Genomic DNA, 25,976 nt, shown 5'->3' on the forward strand with positions numbered 1-25,976 from the left:
CTTAAAATTACCTGCCCTACAACATATCAAAAGTTTTTTGAAATGACGGTTATTCTTTAAACAATCGTATGTATATAGTAACACAGTCATATGTAATTAAAACCAAATGTTTTGTGTCATATTAAAGTGGAGAATCTCCCATTTAATATAATATCAGGACATGTTTTTAGGTGAAACAGAACTGAAAATATCCACTGTTAAATTAGCAATTAAAAAATGTGATTTTTAAATAAAGAACTTTATTTCCAACATGATATTAAATGGGAGATTTATGAAAAGAATTGTATTTTTAGGTGCCATGATACTGGTGAAAATGACAGTTAGAAAAGAGCCCCCACCCCAACCCCACAAGCCTGCCAGCTGAAGGTAGAAAGCATAAGGGGTTGCAGAAGACACTTTGCAAAAGTACATGCACCGTCTATCTCGTCTCTGAACTTGGAAGATGGAAATGGATTGACACGTTTATAAAATGTTACTGCTTATCAAAAAGGAAGGATTACAAAACAAATTGGCAGTGGACATGTTGTAATAAAAACTGCAGCGACGGGTGAGGCGTTACAGTTTTCACTAGCCGGCAAACACCATCTACAGCTTCTACTTTGGGAGATTTTACAGTATCATATATTCCTATTAATTTAATTAACCAATGTGTAATGCATCTTTTCCTTTCTTAACATATAATGTGACTATGGGTAATAACTATGGATTTGTAATGCACCTGCATGCTTGCTGTGTATCAACTTTTATTTTTTCTCTGTAACAAATTATAGCATAAGGTAAGGAATATAGATATTATGAATATCTGACTGTTAAAATAAAAATCCACTTGGGCGATTTTTTTCTTTTAAGTTTTCTGCAAGAAGTTCTTAAATTTGTACCTCTCCACAGTCCCTCGAATTAACGTCATCCAAGAGTTCCTTTCTTCTTTGGAGGTAGTGTGGATTTCATACATCTCTGGGCCATTTAATGAAGCACTTATGAGGAACATAGCTTTCTCTTCATTTGCCACCTCTCGAACAATCAGCTTTTGCAAAGATATCACAGGTGGCTTTGCATCCTGCAACAAAAGTTAATGTGCCTATCATTTAACACTACTTTTACTAGATACAATGCATGAATCACAGATGATTTTACAGGGATTTTCTGCTTATCTACAGTGAAAATAATTATTTGTTCCCTGGATAATTTTGTAAGTTGTCCACTGAGAAAGACAAGAACATTCAATAATTGTAAGTTTAGGTTAATTTTAACAGTGAGACATAGACTATCAGAAATTTAAAAAAAAAATCACATTGTATAAATAGATTTGCATTTTGCTAAGAGTTATTGCTTTTATAACACAATATAACAACTAAGCAGAGACAATATTGCTATTTAAAATGCTATTAAATTTCTGTTGCATTGACATCATGATAAGGTTTACATTTTGTAAACACCAGGGTTTTGCTAACACATGCATTGACACATGCATGTGTTTGTTAATGTGTTAACACATGTGTTAACATTTCATTAACGCTTGCTTTTGTAAACGCAACGTTACCCCATGTTGGGGGTCTGAAAAATTGTAAAAATAATAAATAAAAAATAAATAAAACTTCAAATCAACCACCTTTCCCTAGAACTAATATAAATCTAGTAAAAATCATAAACATGTTAGGTATCACAGCATCCCAAAAGGTCCCATCTATAAAAATATAACTTATTCCCAGCGTTTAACCCCGTAACAGAAAATAGTTCCCAGAGTCGGAAATAGCATTTTTTTGCCATTTAGCAAAATATAAAAAATTCAATACAAAGTGATTAAAAGGCTGTACAAGTGAACACTAATTAACATGCCACACTGGGACAAAATAAAATTCTTTAAAAAAAAAGAATAACAAAAAAATGTCCCGTAATAAAAATCCAATATAAAATCACATATAATATAAACAAGTGAACCCCCACATATTGGGTATCGCCGCAAAAAATATTTTCACATCCAACCTCATAAAAAGAGGTTAAAATATTTACCGCGACTTGATACAACTAGAAATTACAGCTTGCCACACAAAAATCAAAACCTAAAGCAGCTCTGTAAACAAAATAAATAAAAATATAAAAAGGTTATGTCTTAATGGGGGGCGTAGGGAAAATGTTTATTTGATGTTTGTAAAATAGAAAATGTTCCTTAACCTCTTAACACTCATAAGTCTTACAAGTACTGCGCAGAGCTGTTAACACTGCCATATGGCCATCTTTATTAGTACCATCGCTGCCTGTGATCAGTTGCCATAACAGCCTCAGGACTTTATAAGATCAGAGGCTGCATGGCATCTGCAAATTCGTTACAATGTGCACATATATGCCATATACTGTAATACAGGAACGAACAGATCATCTTGGGTTAAATTACTCTAGAGGGTCTAAAAAAAATAGTAAAAATAGATTAATAAAAATGAGTTAAAAAAATAATAATAATAAAAAAAATGATATAAACTGATATAAATAAACATTAAAAAAACATGTTATGTATGGCGGGGTCCAATGCACGATTTTACAACACATAAAAAATGTAATAGGTTGCACAGTCCTCAAAATGGAACCAATGAAAATCGTCAGCTCATCATGTAAAAGATGACACCTTACACAGCTCCATCAGTTATTAGCATCAGAAGATAGCAAAACAATTTTTTTAAAACATTGTTTTAATTTTTGAAAATGTATTAAAACACAATAAAACCTCTACAAATTTGGTATCACCGTGACTGTACCAAACCAAAGAAGTAAATCATCCGGAGCAGAGTGTGAAAGTTGTAAAACTAAGCCCACAAGAATGTGACTGTAATGTGTTTTTGTCGTAAAATCACAGACTGGGATGGAGGGACTGATAGGGAACAGGGGAGACCTTGTACCTCACTATTCTGTGCAGGAGACATCTGTATCCACAGTCTTGAACACTCTGAACTCTTCTAAAAAGTGAGCAGGTAGCAGCAGCCCTTCCCTTCCCATGAAACCGTCCAGTTTGTAAAGAAACTGATGGATATAGTTAACAAAGGATAATAGGCAAGGTCTTAAAGGACTTGTCATCAGGTCTCTGTCACTATTTCTGTCACCTCTACCTGTTGGAGCAGCTCACAAGGAATCCATCCCACCCTTTATCTAGTCAATTCATACATTAATCATTATAAAATATTTTCTTTATTATGTAAATGAGGCTGGTTACATGGTCAGAGGCAGTGATGTCATCCCTGTTCCCCCTCCCCTCTCCTCTCCCTGCTCATGTCTGTGTGTAATGTATAGTAAAGCATTGCTAGTGTGTGTGCTGCATCTGCTGACATGCTCTCCCTCCTGTACACATGTGAGACACAGACATCAGCTACACATGTAACTGTTCTGCTATAACATGGCTGCCAGGAGCTGTTGTATCTCTCCTATACACACACAGGCTGCAGGGGCCGCCAGCACCAGGAAGCACGTCATTATACAGCCTCACATCATTATACAGGCTGTCAGTGATGCACTGGGGGTGTGGCTGTACCTCCCACTCATGAATAAGCCAGACAGCTTGAATATGCTAATGACTCGTTGGACAATTCATAGGTCATTTGCATACAGCTTTAGTACCTGATTGCTTAAGTTTACAGGCATGTAGAGGGACAATGAAGAGATAGAGGCAACGCTTTCTAATGGCAGTTTATGAAAATATATTTAGTTTAGGGGGTTAATTTGCCTGACGGTTCTCTTTAATTTCTTGAGGATGTAGTATGGGCAGTCCCCAATAGGTTAAAGACGAGCAGAACAGAAATGTGTACATTTAGGCACCAATGACCCATAGTCATGAAGGAATTAATGGCAAACTCTCTATAAGGAAAACACTTTCTTCCCTGATCATATAGCCTTTGTAACTTGTTACCTTTATTACAGGGCCTTAAAGCAGAGAAATGTTAGCTTTTAGCTTGGTGTTTGTGATGTTGGATCAGCTCCAGTAAATAGCTGAACTGGCATCATCTATTTGCCATAACTCTACAAGAGGAATACAAAGAAGTCTACCAGCAGTTTTGTCCATACTGCTGCATAGCCCCTGTTCTGTGCTGTGAGTCAGTTTGAATACAAGGATCTATAATCACAGAGTGTGGACAGTTACCTGGTTCTCTATTCTAGTTACAATCTTGGAATATAAATGCATTTTTCACAGTCTTGCTGCTACTATCAAACACAAAGTTATTCTTATACAATTTTTATATTAGCAGGCAAACTTCTGGTATGCATGGTAAAAAAAAATAAAATAAAATGAATGAAGGCATGGGAATATTCCTCATATTTTACCCACACTTACCACAGAAGAAAATATGTATTTTTGATCCTTTTCTTGAAGTAAAAGTAAAACATCTGTTAGTAAAACTGCCAAGATATCTACAAAAAAGAAAAGCTGTATTAATAAATAGAAAGTGTCTCATCTTATATGCACATCTCACAATACTACAGTAAATTAAGACCTTAGATTGGAACTATCCATTACCTTTCAAACGTCCTGAAGCAGTCTTCCAGTACAGCATGCCATCATGTATGAGCTGTCTGCGTTCAATGTCCTGCTTCCTAAATGTCATACCATTCTTCAGTTTACCACAGGACTTTGGCTCCATCTTTCCTATAATATCGTCAAGACGCTGTCCCTTTTCACTCTTATGAACACGAGTATCTACTTCTGTGATGGCTTCCTTTATAAGTGCGAGAGCACTGGTCAAAGCCTCAAAGTCTTCAGTTCCATCTGGGTAATACAAAATAAGAATTTGTCACCAAAATGCCAGGTGCATTATACAACATACTAGAAGGTAAAAGAAATATAGAGTATTGTTATTGGGGAGATTTTTCTTTAGGCTTAGACCTATTCTATGCTGCCAGGCAAAACTACATCAGGTCCTAAAGAGGCATAAACGATTGCAGGCTATCTCAAGTCTGCAGGTGGAGGGCAGGAATGCCTCGCCCCTCCCACTCTGACAATGATCAAGCCCCTTTTTAACGCTCCATCCACTCCCACAAGGTGTTGAGGTGGCATAGTTGCAGGAGTAATCGCAACCTCTTGCGCACTGAAGAAAACTGGCATAGAAACAATGTTAATCTCCCCCACAATGTATAAGATTTGCTGGTTTACTGCTATTTCACTTAACAATTTTGTAATGACTATGTTTGTCAACATGGACAATCTCTTCATACTGTGATGAAACAAGAAAAGTAGTCATGGTAAACAACTGGGCACTCAAGTCCATAATTTAGTTTATGCTGGCAAATTCCTTTTATGTAAAATATACGCTTAACCCTTTAATGCGCCTAGCTGTACATGTATGCTGACACACGTCTAAGGGTGGCCAATGCCATCCATAATATCTACAATTGTTGCTGCTCATCAGACGTCAGTGTGGAGAGTGAGGTATACAGACTGTATACTGTAGCTGCCCACTTTCATGACTGAAATAGAGAACATCAACAAAAGTCTCTAGTCATCAGTGGACCATGTTGAAGGCAATGTGTGTGGCTGGTGGGGGTTCCCTAGTGACAGGTTCTCTTTAGGTGTTGTTTGCCAGAGGGATCAAACACTTATTTCTCACTGTAAAATGCAAATAAATTTATGAAATGTATACAAATTTGATTTGCTGGATTTTATTATTAATGTTCTATCTCTTAATATCAAAATTAGACTTCCCTTAAACTTAACCAGGTAAATGTTTCAGTATTGAACTTTTTCAACCAAATATTTTACTACACCTTTAATGATAATTAATAATTCCTTTATTTATATAGCGCACACAGATTTCGTAGCACTGCACAGAGTTTGCCAAATCCGTCCCTGTCCCCAATCTAATTAACCTAGCAGTATGTTTTGGAATGTTGGAGGAAAACCACGCAAACACGGAGAGAACATACAAACTCTTTGAAGATGTTTTCCTGGATGGGACTTGACCCTAGCACTGCAAAGCTGTAGTGCTAACCACTAAGCCACCATGCTTAGTGCCTCAAAATCTTTATATGATCATATCCATGTGGGGATCCTCTGAACTTGGTATTTTACCTATATTCCCTCATAATGTCCAGCACAAACACATACTAAACATGATGTTAACAGTAGTAATAATTTGGGAATTATTTAATTGCTCCCTGTTGCAGTGGGGTCATACCAGTCTTAAACAGTAACAGCAGAGATTTGGATGGAGTTATAAGGGAGAAGCATGCGGTCCAAATATGAACTATTTGATTGATGTGTATAGCAAGATTGGCGTTTCTACATGTGATCTCCGCTATACAGAAATCACCTTTTGCTGACCTCTGTAATGGATGTGGGTAGAATTCCCCCACCACCACCGGACCATTAGGTTTTATGATAGTGACTGGTTCCTGTGGATGCTAGTTTATGCTACAAGAATCCTCGACAAGTTTGGTTACAAGCAAAGGAATTTCAAGTGAGGGGGCACCTACATCTCTTCATAATTTTGATGCATTAAAACAATGCAAGAATCCGGGTTCTGGTTACTGATCACTTACATTACCATAGAAACACATAGGCGATCGGGCTGATTGTATATAAAGGCATTACTAGCGGACCGCACCCTAAGGCTGGTGCCACACGTAGCGCTTTGTCTGCGCTTAATTTAACCCAACACACCGGCGGCTCGTTCCCGATCGCAGGCGTTTCCATAGAACCGCTGATGCGATCGGGCCGAGGCCCGCCCCAGTGGGCGCGACTTTGTCTGCGTTTGCAAGCGCAGACAAAGCGCTACGTGTGTCATCACCCTAAAGCAGTTTTTCATGTCCAAACCGGGATCGAAATAGGAAAAAAAAAAAAAAAAAAGGACCAACATCTCTCAATTATATCGTTCACACCTGTTTTTAGCTTCTAGCTTTAGGGTGCGGTCACACGTCGTGTTTAACGCATGCGTTTAAAAACGCATTGCAATAGCTGGAAAGTGATTTGCCTAATTAAACAGCTGCTAACACCTGTGTTTACAAAACGCAACCGTTAATGCATTGTTAACACATGCGTTAACATCGCTGTTGTTAACACATTGTCAATGCATGCATTAACATAGCGGTTAAGGCATGCGTTTTGTAAACACAAGTGTTGAGAGGTGTTTAATTAGGCAAATCACTCTTCAGCTATTCCAATGCGTTTTTAAACGCATGCGTTAAACGCGACGTGTGACCGCACCCTTAGCTTTTAGCGTTTTGTAAATGTAAATGTAACAGCTATTTAATTAGGCAAATCTCCCTTCAGCTGTAACAATGCTTTTTTAAACGCATGCAGTAAACGCGACGTGTGACCGCACCCTCTGTCTTCAGCTCCATAAACATAGAAAGGAACATCCTGTTCAATTCAACTTCTGGTGCCCCCTGCAGTAAGTTGGAATGGCGGAGTGTCTTTTTGTTGAGCAAATATCAAAAAATCACTCAGAAGCTACAGCCAACATACACAAATTATAGAGCAGTAAAGGCAGACCTTTCAGAGACCGAGTGCTCAAACTGCAAACCAAAGCCGATGTTTCTATCGTGAGGTGCCAAAACAGCAATTTAGCCCAATAGTGCCACAATACAAAAGACAAATAATACTGCCACATCATGATGCTGCATTACAACATAAAAATAATAATTCTGGTAATAAAGACCACCATTGAAAGGCCAACGTTACTAATAATATCGTTATACTTATAGCAAATATAGAGTAAATGGTAGGAACAGATGCCCAGCACACGAACTTCACAAACATCTGTTCAAGCTGGAATTCTTCGTTCTTAGATAGAAAACATACAGCTCTAACTGAGCTTTGTGAAGTTTGTGTGCTGGGCATTTGTTGCTACCATTTTCTCTTCAATGTTTGTCCGTGGACTCCAGACGGTGTTACATGCGCTGCCTTCTGGATCTGGATGATGTGAGTGCCTACATGAGAAGATGGGTGAACTGGCGTTTTAAGTTTTTTTTCAGGAGCAAATATTACCGCCATATACTAATTAACATTGCCCTTATACAGTGACAGTAGTCCTGAGTAGATACAGGGACTAGGAGACTGTGATAAGTTAGCCTGCTCATGGACCAAATACTGCCATCTTAACTTTTGTTTTTGCATTTCAATTTTTCACTCCCCACCGCCAAAAATGTATAGCTTTTTTATTTATAGTAAAGAGATGTGTGAGGACTTGTTTTGTGTGTAACAAATTGCACTTCATAGTGATGGTATTTAATATACCATGCCCTGTACTGGGAAGCAGGAAAAAAAAATCGTAATGCAGTGAAAAAAATACACACCATTTTCTTGTGGGCTTGGTTTTTATGGCTTTCACATCGCACCCCAAATGACATGTCACATATATTCTATGGGTCAGTACGATCACAGGGATACAAAATTTATAAAAGGTTTTAAAATGTTTTTTTTTTTTTTAATTGCAAAATGGCGAAAAGCTGGCATTTTCAACTTTGTGCGCTATTTTCTGTTATGGGGTTAAACATCTAACTCATATGTGGAAAATACAAAGAAGGGGCCTAGTGAAGTATTGGGGAATCTGGTTTGTCAGAGGGTCTGTAGGGCAAAGCGGTTGATGTGAGGTGGAGTGTGTGAGCACTGAAAAGCAAAGATAAACAGGCGGATTCAGGATCACCCATATGATGGCTGTCCGTGGCCACATATATACTTGCCCCTGTCCGGACCACACCTGCATGAGAAAGCTAGCGATGCCAGCGTAAAACCCCGGTTACATTGCGCATATGCTGCTTGGGGTTGTTCTGGCTTCCCTGGCAGCCGTATGCGGGTGATGAGAGCTTCAGACAGAGGCAAGTTTATATGTGGCCACAGACAGCTGTCATGTGGGGCGATTTAGGACACTAAACCACAAATATCTAGTGTCCGAAAGCCAGTTCTGTGAAGGTCTCGCTCCACCTTATGTTTCCACTATCTTCCCGGGTTGAAAAGGAGGAGGGGCAGTCACTGATCTGCTGCTGTCTTACTAAGGCAAAACTAATGAGAGCAGAGTAGATTAGCTTTAGGCTGCAATGTTACAGATCATTGGAGATCTCGGCGTGCCACACTGCTTGGCTAGAGCTTCAATGATAAACTTTGATAAGGCTGGGGAAATGGTACGTGTACCAAAGGTTCCCCATCACTGTTATAAAGGATGGTTCCATACCTTCAGTGTTCTGAATAATTCTTTCCACCAAAACTGGATATTTCGTAATCCTCTGAGTAACCAATAGGATACATTCCAGCACACCCAGCCTTCTCACAATAGTTGAGTTGCCAATTTTCTGTAATACAAAAGAAATAGCCAGCAATAAGGCATGTACAGATATGAACGGTCACCCTGATTTACATACAACAACAAACATACACTTAGTTACAACCAACAAAGCTTTCCAACAAAGTTCCGTTGACCTTTTTGAAACTAACTATGTTAGTTTCTCTGTGAGAGATGGTAAAAGAAGGTGCAAATTGAGCAGCTACTGTCCTTCAAAAAGGACACAAATAAGTAACAACTTGCAAGCCTTTTGCTTAATCAAGCAACAAGAGGCTCTCTCAGTTGTATATTATACCAAAACTACTCCCATATAAGTGGTTGGAGGGAAGTGTGGATGCATACAGGGCCTCCAAACACTGATACGGCAGTGGTTATGAAGAAGAGGGCGTGCATATAGTATAGAATGTATAGTAAAGACTTTTATGCCCTGGAATCCAGCAGAACAAAGGATGTCACAAGAAGTCCGGAGCACTGCTGCTGGGAGATCAAGTGTATGACCTGGGTGACCTAATTAGGGTCTCATACTTACCCTGATAAAGTTTTGAATAAGTGTAAACCCTCTAAAAGCAATGATAAGTTAAAAATAATCTTTAGAAAAGCCTCAGGCTTGTGGTTCCGTGATCTACAGAATGGGCGTATCTGAGATGTATCTGATACGTCCTCACAGGGTGCTAATTTAGTGGTCAAAGGTGTATCTGGTACATCCTGGCTTCTAAGAGCCATTACTTTTACAACTAGATTGTGCTAATGCCCGAGTGTGAAGTTATATTATTATTAGAGATGAGCGAATTTTTCAAAAATTCGATTCGCCGAGTTTGCAATTGGCAAAATTAGATCCGACCTGAATCAAATCATGGCGAATCACGTTAAAAAACAGGTATTTCCTGGCTGCAGAGAGGCTGTAGAGTGTTGTAGAATGTTGTGCCATGTTCAAATATGAATAGGGAGTGTGGTTTGGTTTTCAAACAATGCTGTGTTTTAGTATGACATGCACATGACAGCCGCTGCTGTTAGAATCGTTTCACTCTTCAATTCCATGGGCACTTACAGGAGCCAACTTGACCAAATAAGTGAAGCGGGAACGTAGCGTGACAAGGTAATGTCTGTACCAGCTCGAAAGGACTGAGCTGAGGGCTAAGATCCCACTATAACAGTGATGGCGAACATTTTAGAGACCGAGAGCCCAAACTACAACCAGAATCCACTTATTTACCATGAAGTGCCAAAATTGCATTTCAAGCAGTAACTTAATGCTACCTGTTCTTCAACATCATTCAATTGTATTGGCCCCCCTGAGGCAACCAATACAGTTGAAATAAGGTGGACAAATTCAGACCATCATTGTAGCTTCTCTCCAGGAAGAATGGTGGGTCCAGCAGGATGACATCCAAAGACAATGCAGTTCTGTCAACACCTTCTCACTTTTCCTGCAGTTCCAAACAGTAGTAGCTACCTTTGGCGGCCTGATTTAAAAATCAGGTGTGGACGCCAAAGGCTTCAGGCAAGATGAAGCGTTGACAGTAACGCGAAACGACTCGTCCCTGGAACGCTCCTTAGCACGATATTCTCCTCTCCCTGTGTATTTTTAAGGATGTACGAATAAACGAAGAATTTTAAGAAAACGTGGTGAGTGCCTACCTTGCTTTTTCTCTCAAATTTCGCAGAAACATCACTTTAAAATAGCGCTGATTTTAAGTTGCTTGGGACTACAGGAAGATTTGGTGGATTTGGTCCTGTTTGGTGAAATTGGGGCAATGGCCTGAGTGCCAACAGAGAGGGCCTTGAGTGCTACCTCTGGAACCCGTGCCATAGGTTCGCCACCACTGCACTATAACATCAAAGAGTGCACTCTTTTTACATTGACATCAGATAATTCCATAGATGACGATAGAACCTGTTCTGTTAAACGCTGATACATGTATAACCCCACCCCCAAAACAGTGGAGAGGGTGTCGGCAGTAATTTTGCATTGACGTCACTGATCATTTTGACTTTCTTTTCATCTGTCATTATCCGCTTTCAATAATCCATCAGTATTGCCAAAGCCAAAACAGAGATGACCATTAAATGGGATATTTGCATGTCCTCTGTGTTCTGCATCCACTCCTGCTTTTGGCTATAAATCCTGAAGCTTTTCATTCCTTCTGACAGATGAAATGAAGGGGAAAACCAAACACAGTGGCAATGTCATAGAGTTGTGGAGGGTGAAAACAGCATTATGGAAATCACAAGGTGTTCCATGGAGACAGCGGTCAGTTGGCAGCAGCATGAGTAGGCCGCACAATGGCACAATGACAAATTATGGAGGTGGCAGCAACATGGTAGGCCACAGAGTGGCATAATGACAAATTCTGGAGCTGGCAGCAACATGGTAGGCCACAATGGGGCACAATGACAGAGTGTGGAAGTGCCATCAGCAGGAGGTCAGAAAGTGGCACAATGACAGAGTGTGGAGGTGGGTGACAATTCAAGTCCCTAGAAAAGATGGGAGGAGGCAGAGGGAGCAACTGGCAGTTTGGGGGAGGCATCATGGCTGATCTAATCGGATACATAAGCCATTGGTGATCCACGCCCGATTCATCTTGACAAAGGTCAGTCTCTCCACATTACAGGTGGACAAGCGGGTTCTCCTTGGGGTAATGATGCCCGCCACCGCACTGAACACCCGCTCTGATGCCACAATACTGGCCGGTGTGGACAGCTTCTCTACTGCAAACTCTGCAAGTTGCGGCCACACATCAAGTTTGGCTGCCAAGGGGATCCTCTACCTGGGGTGCAGAGTGCTGTCCAAGTAAGCCACCACCTGCTGGTGCAGGGTCTGCTCGATGTCCTGCTGCTGCTGGCGGCTACCTTCCACTCTAGGCGGGTGAAGGAAGCTGTTCATTAAGGACTCCAGACTTAAGCTGCTGCTGATGGAGCTGCTAATGCTCCTACCCCCTATTTACCCACAGCAGCCCTGGCAGAATTACATGAGCGATGACTGCCAGGAATCCCCCGGTCAGATCTGACAGAGGATGGACAATGGCGCACATAGGCAGCGGCCAACTGTCTGCACAGTATTTCTTGATAGAATGCCAGTTGTTCCTCCCTCTTGGCAGCTGGAAAAAAGGCACCCATTTTGGACCAGTAGCGAGAGTCCAAGAGGGTGGAGAGCCAAAAGTCATCCCTATGCCGGATGTTGACTATTCAACTGTCACTAGTTAGTCAAAGCAGCATGCTGTGGGCCATCTGGGCAAGTGACTCTGTGGGACTCCTGGCCTCCATATCCACAGTATACTGCCATGGTGCTTCTGGGTCATCTGCCTAGTCTTCTACCTCCTCAGAATGCTCCTGCTCCTCCTCTCCTGTCACCCAAGTAGAATAAACACTAATTTCACCAGACTGTGCTTGTGCTCCAATACCCTCCTCCTCCTACAGTTCAGCCCCCACTGGACTCATGTGGCCACTTCTCCAGTGCCCTGATCAGACAGATTTTGCAGCATCTGTTCCAGGACAAGAAGCAGCGGAATGACGTTATTCATCCCGTAGTCTTGGCGACTGACAAATAACGTGATCTCTTCAAAGAGCCTGAGCAAACGACAGGTGTCACGCATGAGCTGTCAGTGGCTGACATCAAAGTTACACAAGGGAGTAACCCTGTCCACTTGCATCATCAAAAAATCATTAATGGCTTTTCTCTGTTCATACAAGCGGTCTAACATATAGAGGCTGGTGCAGAGTCCACGACTTGAAAAGGGAGAGACTGCAGAACCAACAACTTGGACAGGAGAACGGTCAGGAGAAAGTTTCATACACAATGATAATACATATAAAATACAATTTTATTTGTATTATAACAGTGATTGTCCATTATTCTTCCTTTTTTCTATAGCGGATCGTTCAAGGGGATTTTTGTGTAAGATCACTTTGAAAGGGGTTTAACTAATGACGACACATTAATGGAACATTCTCAGATTTGGTTCAGTTACCAGTGGGGTGCCACAATGATCAGTACAGGGCCCCTTATTTATTGTTATTAATGACCTTATAGAGGGTTTATGCAGTCAAGTTTAAATATTTGCAGATGATACTAAGCTGTGTAAAGAAATTAATACCGAGGAGGATAGTATAACATTATAGAGGGATTTGTGGAAGCTGGAAGAATGGGCAGAGAAATGGTTGATGAGGTTTAATGTAAATAAATGTAAAGTTATGTACTTAGGCCATGGAAACAAAAAGTACAATTATGTTCTAAACAGTCAATTACTTGGTAAAAATTGCATCAGAAAAAAAAGACATTGAAATATTGGTAGATGGTAAACTTCATTTTAGTGACCAGAGCATGGCAGCTGCTGCTAAAGCAAATTAAATTATGGGATGTATTAACAGAGGAATATATTCTCATGATAAAGACATAGTTTTGCCCTTATACAAATCACTTCTTCAGACCACACAGGGAATATTGTGTACAGTTTTGGGCATCAGTGTATATAAAGGACATAGTAGAACTGAATCAGTATAAAGCCAGACAGCCCATAGCCGAAGTATATAACCAGACAGCCCCTGCCCCAGTATATAACCAGACAGCCCATAGCCCCAGTATATAGCCAGGCAGCGCATAGCGCCAGTATATAGCCAGGCAGCGCATAGCGCCAGTATATAGCCAGGCAGCGCATAGCGCCAGTATATAGCCAGGCAGCGCATAGCGCCAGTATACAGCCAGGCAGCCCATAGCCCCAGTATACAGCCAGGCAGCCCATAGCCCCAGTATACAGCCAGGCAGCCCATAGCCCCAGTATACAGCCAGACAGCCCATAGCCCCAGTATACAGCCAGACAGCCCATAGCCCCAGTATATAGCCAGACAGCCCATAGCCCCAGTATATAGCCAGACAGCCCATAGCCCCAGAAAACAGCCCCTGCCCCAGTATACAGCCAGGCAGCCCATAGCCCCAGTATACAGCCAGGCAGCCCATTGCCCCAGTATACAGCCAGGCAGCCCATTGCCCCAGTATACAGCCAGGCAGCCCATTGCCCCAGTATATAGCCAGGCAGCCCATAGCCCCAGTATATAGCCAGGCAGCCCATAGCCCCAGTATATAGCCAGGCAGCCCATAGCCCCAGTATATAGCCAGGCAGCCCATAGCCCCAGTATATAGCCAGGCAGCCCATAGCCCCAGTATATAGCCAGGCAGCCCATAGCCCCAGTATATAGCCAGGCAGCCCATAGCCCCAGTATATAGCCAGGCAGCCCATAGCCCCAGTATATAGCCAGGCAGCCCATAGCCCCAGTAGACAGCCCCTGCCCCAGTATATAGCCAGGCAGCCCATAGCCCCAGTATACAGGGCCTGCCCCAGTTTACAGCCTGCCCTCGGTATACAGCGCCACCCCCACCGCAGTACATAAAAATAAAAACACATTAACTCACCTTTCCGATGCCCCGACGCTGCTCCCCTGCTTGATCCCAGTCGCGGGCGCGGTGACAGCAACTTACGCGCCGGCGTCGCACAGATCATGACATCGGCAATCGGCTGACGTCATGGCCTGCGCGACGCCGGCCTGTACGGAGCTGACACCGCGGCCGGACTGGGATCAAGCAGGGGAGCAGCGTCGGGGCGTCGGAAAGGCGAGTTCATGTGTTTTTATTTTTTCACCGGCCCCTCCAGTCCCAGACCGGCCCCGGACCGGCCCTAAACCAATCGGCCCACTGGGATTTCTCCCGGTGGGTCTTATGGCCAGTCCGCCCCTGCATGTGTGTGTATTCCATGTCTGTAAACTGGTGGCTTATATTATGCATAACTATACTTCAAAGCAAGCCTGTTCATAACTTGTATACAGTGGGTATGGAAAGAATTCACTCTTTGTTTCATTACAGGCAATGGTAAGATCCAAAAAGTTCTTTTTTGCTCATTTAAAAGGGGTTTTCCCACAAAACAAAATTCTCAAATCTCAATCCCATAGTGATGTGTACACAATAAAGATAATTTTTACCCCTTACTTTACAATTTTATTGATGTGAACACTCTCTAGGCTGCTGAGTGCAAAATCCCAGGGTGTGTACAGGGAATCTCTAAGCAGTCACATTATACTCCATCTAGTTCTGTGGGCTGACAATTTGGTTAGATTATCAGTGTACAAGATGTATATACACTTTCATCTGGCTTCTGACATTGTTCTCACTCACACATAGAAAGAGAGGTGAAAAAAAAACGAGGGATGAGGATATCCATGAGATACCTATTATTAGACAGAGACGTGACAGACAGAGGCGTGACAAGACTTTTACACTGTCAGCACTGCTACATCTGTTTTCTCACAGATATGTGCCTGCCTCCTCATTCCCCCGGATCCTTGAAGTTTGTAGCTTGCAGCTTCTCTCTGCTCACGGAGTGTTGGCAGGAAGTGAATCAGTGTAAGCTCTGTTCTAGGACTTCAGGGGGCGTGGCTACAGGCACAGTGCAGAAAGAGACAGAAATCTCAGCTCCGCGCGGTCACACAGGAATCCAAGATGGCGGCCACCCAAGCCGAAATCAGAAGTTACAGGGTCGTGTCTAGGGGCAACTTAAATTGTGTACACCAGGACTGATAGAGACAAATTGGACTTATTTCTGTGAAATGCTGTATTTTTTTGAACAGTGAATTAGAGAATGTGTTATTTTGTTATCCTGAGTACATATAAGAAACTTGTCTTCATGGGAATACCCCTTTAACCCCATAGCGCAATAAGACGTACCCTTACGTCTTACTGCGCATGGGGGAGTATGAAGAGGGCTCACAGGCTGAGCCCTCTTCATACTCACCGGGCATTTGCTTCATAATGAAGCAAACGCCCGTCTCTAACACCCGCGATCGGTGCTTGCACCGATCGCGGGTGTTAACCCTTTGATTGCCGCCGGCAAAGCTGCCGGCGGCATTAAAGAGCCGGCGGCGCGTGGGCGCCGCCATCTTGGCTCCGATCGTCACTCCCCGTGACGTCACCGGGGAGCGGCGATCCGTTGCCATGACAGCCTGGGATCACACAAAGATCCCAGGCTGTCATGATCGAGGCTATCTATTATAATGTGCGATCTGCACATTATAATAGATGGTATGCAAAATCCCCATATACTGCCATACTGTAGTATGGCAGTATATGGTAGGATCAATCAGACAACCTAGGGTTAAAGTACCCTAGGGAGTCTGTAAAATAGTAAAAAAAAATAAATAAAAAAAAGTAAAAAAAAAAAAAATTATATTAAAAAAACTTAAAAATTCAAATCACCCCCCTTTCCCTAGAACTGATATAAATATAAATAAACAGTAAAAATCATAAACACAATAGGTATCGCCGTGTCCGAAAATGCCCGATCTATCAAAATATAATAACCGTTTTTCACTGCGTTAAACCCCGTAGCGGAAAATAGCGCCCGAAGTCGCAAATGGCATTTTTTTGCCATTTTGAAAAATAGAAAAAATTCTATAAAAAGTGATCAAAATGTCGAACAGTCCTAAAAATAGAAGCATTGGAAACGTCATCAGAAGTCGCAAAAAATGACACCACCCACAGCTCCATACACCAAAGTATGAAAAAGTTATTAGCGCAAGAACACGGCAAAATGAAGAATTTTTTTTCTGCACGGGAGGTTTTAATTTTTGTAAATGTATGAAAACATTATAAAACCTATACAAATTTGGTATCCATGTGATCGTATTGACCCAATGAATGAAATAGACATGTCATTTGGGGTGCACAGTGAAAGCTGTAAAAACCAAGCCCACAAGAAATGGCGCAAATGTGTTTTTTCATCATTTTCACTGCATTTAGAATTTTTTTCCCGCTTCCCAGTACACGGCATGGAATATTTAATACCATCACTACGAAGTGCAATTTGTTACGCAGAAAATAAGCCATCACACAGCTCTGTACATGGAAAAATAAAAAAGTTATAGATTTTTGAAGATGGGGAGTGAAAAATAAAAACGCAAAAACGAAAAAGGGCCTGGTCCTTAAGGGGTTAATGTACACTCTGGACCCAATCTTGACAGAAAAAACAGAAATGTAAATTTTCCATGTGATCTGTAAAGCACAGCAGAATTTGATGGCGCTATATAACCCCTTCCCGAGGTGTTTTCACCTCGTTCGCCGCGGGCAATGCTGCCGGCGGCATCAAAGAGATGGCGCCATCTTGTCGCGGATCACCGCTCCCCGATGACGTCACGGGGAGCGGCGATCCGTCGCCATGGTAGCCTTGGGTGTTCTGAATACCCGAGGCTACTTCGTTTTAACCCATGCATTACAATGTGCTAATTGCACATTGTAATGCATGGGCAGTAAAATCCACATATACTGCCATACAGTAGTATGGCAGTATATGATAGGATGAATCAGACTACCTAGGGTTAGAGTACCCTAGGGAGTCTGAAAAATAGTAAAAGTAAAAATAAAAAAAAGTTTAAAAAAAAAAAAAAATAAAACTAAAAATTCATATCACCCCCCTTTCCCTAGAACTGATATAAATATAAATAAACAGTAAAAATCATAAACACATTAGGCATCGCCGCGTCCGAAAATGCCTGATCTATCAAAATATAATAACGTTTTTTCACTGCGTCTAACCCCGTAACGGAAAATAGCGTCCAAAGTCGAAAATGGCATTTTTTTGCCATTTTGAAAAATATAAAAAAATTCATAAAAAGGGATCAAAAGGTCGCACAGTCCCAAAAATTATAGCAATGAAAACGCCATCAAATTCGCAAAAAATGACACTACCCACAGCTCTATACACAAAAGTATGAAAAAGTTATTGGCGCCAGAAGATAAAATAAAAAAAAAATAATTTGTACAGGAGGTTTTAATTTTTTTAAATGTATGAAAACATTATAAAAACCTATACAAATTTGGTATCCACATGATCGTACCGACCCAAAGAATAAAGTAGACCTGTCATTTGGGACGCAGAGTGAAAGCTGTAAAATCCTAGACCACAAGAAAACATCGCAAATGTGGTTTTTCACAATTTTCCCTGTATTTGGAATTTGTTTCCCGCTTCCCAGTACATGGAATATTAAATACCGTCACTATGAAGTGCAATTTGTTACACAGCAAATAAGCCATAACACAGCTCTTTATGTGGAAAAATAAAAAAGTTATACATTTTTGAAGTTGGTGAGTGAAAAATGGAAGTGAAAAAACTAAAAAAGGCAAGTCATTAAGGGGTTAAATAAAGATAATCATTATTATATTTCTGCTAATTTAATATTGAAGAAAAACTGAAATATCACATGGTCATAAATATTCAGACCCTTTGCTGGGACACTTATATTTTACTCACATGATGTCCATTTACTTCTAGATTGATTAACAGATTTACTGTTTGAGATTGTTTGACTCCTTCATCTAGCAGTGTTTAATTAAACCAACTGGACTTAATTAGAATAGGCACAAACCTGTCTTTATATAATCACACAGCTCAGAGTGCATGTCGGAGCAAATGAGAACCATGAGGTTTAAGGAACTGCCCAATGAACTCAGAGACAGAATTGTGGCAAGGCACAGTTCTGGGAAATAAAACAAAATAATTTCTGCAGCACTCAAGGCTTCTAAGAGCACAGTGGACTCCATAATCCTTAAATGGAAGAAGTTTGGGACGACCACAACTCTTACTTGACCTGGCCGTCCAGCCAAGCAAAGCAATCGTAGGAGAACAGCCTTGGCGAGAGAGATAAAGAAGAACCCCCAAATCACTGTGGCTGAGCTCCAGATACACAGTAAGGAGATGGGAGAAAGTGCCACATAGTCAACTATCAATGCAGCACTCCACCTGTCAGGGCTTCCTGTGCAAACAATATGTGTGGAGAAAACCAGGCACTGCTCAAGAACTGCCAAATACAATCCCAACAGTGAAACATGGTAGAGGTGGCAGCATCATGCTATGGGGGTGTTTTTTCAGCTGCAGGGACAGAACGACAGGTTGCAATTGAAGGAAAGATGAATGCGGCCAAGTAAAGAGATATCCTGGATGAAAACCTCTTCCAGAATGCTCGGATCCCTAGACTGGGCTAATGGTTAACCTTCAAACAAGACAATGACTAAGCACACAGCTGAAATAAAAAAAAGCAGTGGCTTCAGAACAACTCTGTGACAATTCTTGACTGGCACAGGCATAGCCATGACCTAAACCCAATTCACCATCTCTGCAGACATGAAAATAGCTGCACACCAACGTTCGCCATCCAACCAGAAGGAACTGTAGAGGATCTGCAATGAAGAATGGTAGAGGATCCCCAAGTCCAGGTGTAAAAAACTTGTAGCATCATTCCCAAGAAAGACTCATGACTTTACTAGCTCAAAAAGGTGCTTTGAGCAAAGGGTCTGAATATTTATGACCATGTGATATTTCAGTTTTTGTTGCTTAATAAATTAGCAAAAATATCTACATTTATGTTTTTATTTTTCAAGATGAGGAGCAGAGTCCAAATTAATGAGCAAAAAAAGAACTTTTCTGATTTTACCAATTGGCTGCAATGAAACAAAGAGTGAAAAATTTAAAAAAGCGTGAATATTTTTCATACCCATTTTATTTGAATTTCTTGTCAATGAATCTGTTATCAGCATCCTTTGATATTTTTATAATGTCAAGTTTCATGGATTTTGTACCCACACAAAATTGATATTAGGCAAATGGCTAAATATTTCAAAGTGGTGTTTGGTACTGCTAGATTTGTAAACTCATTTTGGGGAGGAAGTCGTACATATCTTCTCCTTAGGAGATCCCTGGAAGATTATATGACATAATTAGGAAGTATGTACCCAGCATCCCACCTTGATGCAGGTGTAGCCATGCCCCTCTCACATGACAAAGGGGTGGATTAGGTGGTTATTCAAAAAGAACATACCAACATTTACTTGGGGTCAGTTTCAGGAGATGCAACAAGTTTTGCAGAGCTGTCCGGCATTTCATTGATTCTCCTCCAGGGTTATCTTTGCCAATCTAGTTAGTAAGACGTCTTTTTATTTCTTTATTAGAACCCTACTTATTTTGCTACTTTCATGTATGTCTGTTTTAGTGTGCCTTTTGAAAATTAAATTGTTCTTTAATAAGTTTGCTATATACGTCCATATACCTTTGAAGATGTGAATTACCACTATGCGGTGTTAACCTGTGAGTGTCTATTTGCTAGCAGTTAGTTATAAGCAGTGTGTGTCCAAGTGAACTGCATCTATCTGGGTGTATGTATGAGGTCCTGCAGTAGGCATCTGGTAAGCCATAATTATAGGCGGTGGCAGCAAGAAGGTGGATAAAGTGTGTGACTGTATCGGTGAGCAGAGTTACCCAGTGTAGTAGCATTCTATAGGCACGTAAGTGGTAGGGAGGTACATAGAGTGGTGGTGTGCCCCCTGGGCTGTGCGTGTGTAGTGTGCATGCACTGAATTAGAGAAGTGTTATTTTGACATTCTGGGTATATTTAAGAATTTTGTCTTCGTTGGAATACCCCTTTAAGTTAGTTATTTTATATGCAGCAGTCTTCAAAAACGCTTGATATATTATGATAGACATACACAAAGTATTCAGAAAATACTTTTACATTTTTGGCTGTATCATTAAAGTATAATTATAAGTTCTAGAGATATGTAAACTTTTTTAACCCACTGTATTGCACATTTTTTTGTAATTACTTGTACTGTACTGTAAATTTTTTTGAAATTGATGAAAAGTCAGTGACCATTTATAATAATATTTTATCTTTGTTTTATGTACTTACTTTCATTAGGTTCTGAAATTTCTTATTTTCCCGCATTAGAATCTTGTAGTTACTGACTGCTTTGTTGTGCTGACTGCAGAACACACCATACTTATCCTTCAGCCGCTCTCCAGTGTCTCCTGAGAACTAAGCACATAGGGCAGAAATATTAAAAGAAAATATCAAATCTCTAGTCTCAATAGTGTAATATATTCATGGCACTCACTTGTACCGACACTATAGAACACCAGGACCTTGCCACTCCCTAACAACAGATTGTTTCTTCTCTTTATGGCACCTCTTCCAGACTCATATGTGGTGGGAGTTCCCTCTATAACGCATACTTATATTGTCTATGTTCCCAACATCTGTATTAAAAGTTTGATAACCAGTCTTTGGAAATCCACACAACCATCCCATATCTCTGGATAGTTCCAGAATGCAGGAGCGTAAAAAGTCTCCAAAAGTTGCAAACAGTTCCCCAGCTATTTTCTATGCCTGGTCAGGGGCAGCCATAGATTTGCGCAAAATCTGTGACTTTTTTTAAAAGATGTAACTTTCACATCTGGATTAACACTGCATCAAGGATCAGGAGCACTGCAGGAAACTAGACGATGGCGAACTTTGTAAGGAGACCGTTTTATGCACACAAAAAGTCGCAAATGAGCACTAGAACCATGAAAAGTCTCAAATATTAAAGAAAAAGGCAAGCCAAAAGTTTGATACCTGTCCCCCATAGAAAAGTAAGACAACAGACACGGCTCAGAGCCTGGATGTTAATTCTCCAGTTATGGTAGAGTAAGCAACACGTTCCATTGTAGTTGTATAAATGGTAGGCCATGAGAGTCTAGCCAGGGACCCTAGATCTACTTAATCTTCCTTTCTGCTTTCCTCTACAAATACACCACCTTCTCTGGCCTAATTATTTTAGTCACATATTCTTGCAGAGTAGGAGGAGAAGTTTGAATACAGTGATACACAATGGGCCACATGTATCATAGTTTTGTCTCTCTGTGGTGAATTTTATAGACATTTGGCAGCTCTTTTTTGCACCTTATGTATGATCCGGTCAGGCGCACATTTTGGCTTCTTTTTGAGATTTTTTGTTGCAAATGTCTCAAATCCACATGGACACAAGGCACGTGAGGGGGTTATATACAGGAGAGAACACTACTATTAATTTGGGATTTAACATGTTGTATTTTTAATGCATTTTGAAACCTATTATAACAGCTGAGGAGAGTTGATTTTCCTAATTACATTACTGTTAACATTTGAATTTACAAACACATGCGTTAACTTGGCGTTTATATTGCGTTTTGTAAATGCAAATGTTAACAGTAATGAAATAAGGCAAATCACTTCTCCTCATCTGTTGTAATTAGTTTGCATTAAATGCATTAAAAACGCAATTAAACCGCTATGTGTGACCTCACCCTTTAAAGAATTTTGACAAAAGAGGTTACTGTGCAAAATGTTAAACAGTTAAAGCATGTGAAATAATTCCAATTCACATGTAAAAAATCGGGTCGATGAAAAAAAAACTTCCTTTGCACCTGCCCTGGATAATGATACATGAGGCAAAAATTGGTTAGGTTAAAAGTTGCAAAAATGGCACAAAAAAGGCAAAAGTCGCTAAAATTTGACAATTTGCCTAGCTGAAACTATGATACATGTGCCCCAATGAGTTTGTAACTTGATACAGCATTCGAGCCATCCCCAGCATCACACCAGACTTATCTGATGCTTCCTAAACCAGACCCAGGATACACACTGCAGGGGTAGAAGGCAATGTAATTCTATATACAGTTTTGATAAGACCTAGAAACAGAGAAATCAGAATATTAAAGGGAACCTATAACCAGAGATGATTTTTAGCCTCCCCCGTGATTCCACAAACAATTAAAAACTGTTTGGGGATATGCTATTTTCAAAATTCTGTCATTTGTGGATGAAATGATAACTCATATTAAACTTTATCTGGCTCCCTGACAGCTGCATCCCTTGTGTTCCCTGGAGTGGAGTCCCCTGTGAAGTGAAGATAGATGGAATAACATCTGGCAGCCAGACCTGAGCCCAAGTTTTGAGTTCATATAAGTGTGGTCTACCCCTGTTCCAGTAGCAAAGGAGTCATGCTAGGAGTTTGCCCCCAGTCCTTCATCTGCTGTAGTTGGGCAGCCAGAAAATAAAGATAAAGATAAGCAAGCCCCCCCACCCCCCATACTTAACTCGCTGCACGGGGCACTATTTTCCGCTAAATAAAGAAGCAGAAAATACTCCAAACAGGAGAGTTATGAAGCAGGTATAGGAACTGTGCCATAAGAACCATGTTGGTCAGATTCTCCGTCTCAACACCTGGATTGACACCTGGATTTTATATTGCACATCACCATACTCTTCACTTTATGTGCAGTTTGGCTGTTAGCTCCTCTCATACATATTATTAAAATGCAAATTGTTATTTTGGGTACATGAAACTATTATCATTCCCAATTGATAACTGTCCCCATTATGTTTTTCAATACAAGCTAGAACAATGTTTTGTATAACATGATAAATATCTTAGTGCTCACCTGCTGCACAAGGATGTCCCCCACCTTCTGTATGATGTAATTGCGATCACTGCCTTCCTCTAGAGACTCCTTACGCCTCTCTTTAAAACGTTTTAGAAACTGCTCATGTAGCTCCAAAAGTTCATCAACGCATGGAAAGAGCTGGTAGACTTCCTTATTTGCATGCAGTTCGTCCCTTAGTGCTCGACAATACACTTTTAACATAATCTTTAGTGTTCGTACGTGATGCATTTCTGTCTGCATGAGTTCTGAAAACATGAAGATTAAAACTATAAACTATTTGTCTAATAGTAAATGCTGAAGAAAAAAACGACAGGTATTTCATTACCATATATAACATCCTGACGCTTCATGACTTCTTTCTTCTGCTTTTTAGCATACTGAGGCTCTACTGCACTACTCCAAGACTCAAACTCAAATTCAACAGCATCAGCTTCCAATTCAGCTCTCACCGTGGAATAAAAAGCATCTGGAAGGTGGAGAAAATAAATACTCGGTTTACTAGGGCTTTTCTTATCTAATAAAGCGATAACAAACCCTGGCAATAGACTATTTTGGCATGGAAAATTCCCTTTAAGCCAACTCCTAAAATCTTCAATATGATAGATTATTGATATGGAATTTTAAAAGTTTCAACAAAATAAACATCAGTAATAGAACATCATACAGTTTATTTAGCAATTTTTGGAATATTAGAAAATGTTTTGCTTTTCTCATCCCCTTTCATTGACTAAGCAGTGTTAAGAATGAACATTTCTGAGCAAAGGCATAAAAGGAAAGCTTTCAATTACACTAGCATGGCCCTGCACACTACTACTCGAATTAATTCCGTAGACGTTAATGGAACTTCAGTTCTTGTGCACCATTCAATTAGCAGTCTGTGCATCTATGACTTACCTTCCACAAATACAGAGTCTGTGGTAGATGGAGCCAGGGAAACATTGTCATCTGTAAAGATCCTTAATTTTGTAAAACTGGAGTCAAATTCATCCATTTCTGCTGTTGTTGAACTGCCAAATAAAAAGATATAAAAAAATCTTATTAATTATTTTTATGGAAATTAATGTCTGTGCATATAAAATATGATACCACAATATATTCAAGCTCAATAATATTTATAATAATCTTCTGAGGTTTTTTAGCATCAGTTTGCCTTCTCTTGTTCTAGACACAATGAAGTTAGAAAGAAGAAACCCATAATTTGGGAAAAAGAAGAAGACATGGATCTTACCTAGTGCGGCTACCTGATGTTGCTTGTATTTCCACTCTTGAATTTCCTTTATTAGTGACAGTCATTCCGAGTCCCCGGGTCTGTGCATGAGTCCCATCAAGCCCCACAATAGCAATATGAGGATGATCCTTGAAAGAAGCTGCAACAGAGGCAAATACTGAGTTGGAAACTGAGTAACTCCTGTCGGGTTGCAAACTTTTCTCTGCCCTTTGGCGCAGAGCAGAAAAAATGCGAAAAGTCAAAAGCTCATTCTCAAATACAAAGTTTCTTCCCCATTTCCTTGGGTAGGAGCTGTAAAGTGAAATTCTAGTGGGGAAACTCTGGTAGCCATTTCCATGGTCTCTTCTGAGGCTGGCATTTCCCATGCTGTTGCCAGTTCCAGGCCACCTGTGTGATCTGCCAGTCTCCTTGGACTTCTGGCTTTGAAACCCCCTCACGATGATTCTAGAAACCCCTTGTGATACGCAACTAACCATTATTGACTAGGTATTTATGGCTGCCAGTCAGCTACATCTTCACCTGGCGCTTTTTAACAGCCGATTGTATCTCCGAGATAAATGACTACTGTTCAACAAAGTGTGAATTGGCAATCTTATTTGTAAGCTGAACGTGTGCAAAGCCTCCTCTATACATCACTTATGTAAGCTTTTTCAGATTTAGAAAGCAAATACAAAGGCAAGGCAGCAACACACTATATCAATCATCTGTACACAAATACACATATTATTAATAATAATCCTTATTTATATAGTGCATCAAATTCCGCAGCGCTTTACAAATACACATTAGGGGTTGTTTGACTCAAACACATTGCTACTGGAGGTCCCCTACTTAAGGACACCCGACTTACATACGACCCCTAGTTACAGACGGACCCCTCTGCACAATTAATCATTGTCTCTGATGCTGGATTGTTAATCTGGTACAGTATAAGACTGGCATGATCTTCTTTGCACCTCCTATGAGTGTTCGTGAACAGGCTATTTTCTATCCCATCCCACCCCCTAGTTTCCAAGTCGAAAAAAAGTGCCTAAAATGGTGTAAACCTTCAAAAAATGTGGCACACAGCATTTCAGATGCAAATTACTCCAGTTTTCTGTCTCAGACACTTTGATCCTTCGGCCACATTGGGGCAGATTTATCAAGTGTCTGAAAGTCAGAATATTTCTAGTTGCCCATGGCAACCAATCACAGCTCCCCTTTAAAATATTCATGAGC

At 40.6% G+C, this 25,976-nt stretch overlaps 1 protein-coding gene across 6 annotated transcripts in view; it reads right to left on the reverse strand.

Moving 5' to 3' along the window:
* ARHGEF18 (Rho/Rac guanine nucleotide exchange factor 18) overlaps nucleotides 1-25,976 on the reverse strand; it is a 373,611-nt gene that overhangs the window by 39,127 nt on the left and 308,508 nt on the right. For all 6 annotated transcript variants that reach the window (XM_072113897.1, XM_072113898.1, XM_072113894.1 and 3 more), the window contains 9 exons: nucleotides 24,759-24,897; nucleotides 24,425-24,537; nucleotides 23,856-23,996; nucleotides 23,528-23,775; nucleotides 20,976-21,101; nucleotides 9,147-9,264; nucleotides 4,499-4,747; nucleotides 4,316-4,392; nucleotides 879-1,057 (listed from right to left, as the gene is read on the reverse strand). In XM_072113897.1, coding sequence (XP_071969998.1) covers nucleotides 879-1,057; nucleotides 4,316-4,392; nucleotides 4,499-4,747; nucleotides 9,147-9,264; nucleotides 20,976-21,101; nucleotides 23,528-23,775; nucleotides 23,856-23,996; nucleotides 24,425-24,537; nucleotides 24,759-24,897 — 1,390 coding nt within the window. The remainder of the gene's footprint in view (nucleotides 1-878; nucleotides 1,058-4,315; nucleotides 4,393-4,498; nucleotides 4,748-9,146; nucleotides 9,265-20,975; nucleotides 21,102-23,527; nucleotides 23,776-23,855; nucleotides 23,997-24,424; nucleotides 24,538-24,758; nucleotides 24,898-25,976) is intronic.

The sequence above is a fragment of the Engystomops pustulosus genome, chromosome 1 (assembly GCF_040894005.1).
Source record: "Engystomops pustulosus chromosome 1, aEngPut4.maternal, whole genome shotgun sequence".
Lineage (NCBI taxonomy): Eukaryota > Metazoa > Chordata > Amphibia > Anura > Leptodactylidae > Engystomops > Engystomops pustulosus.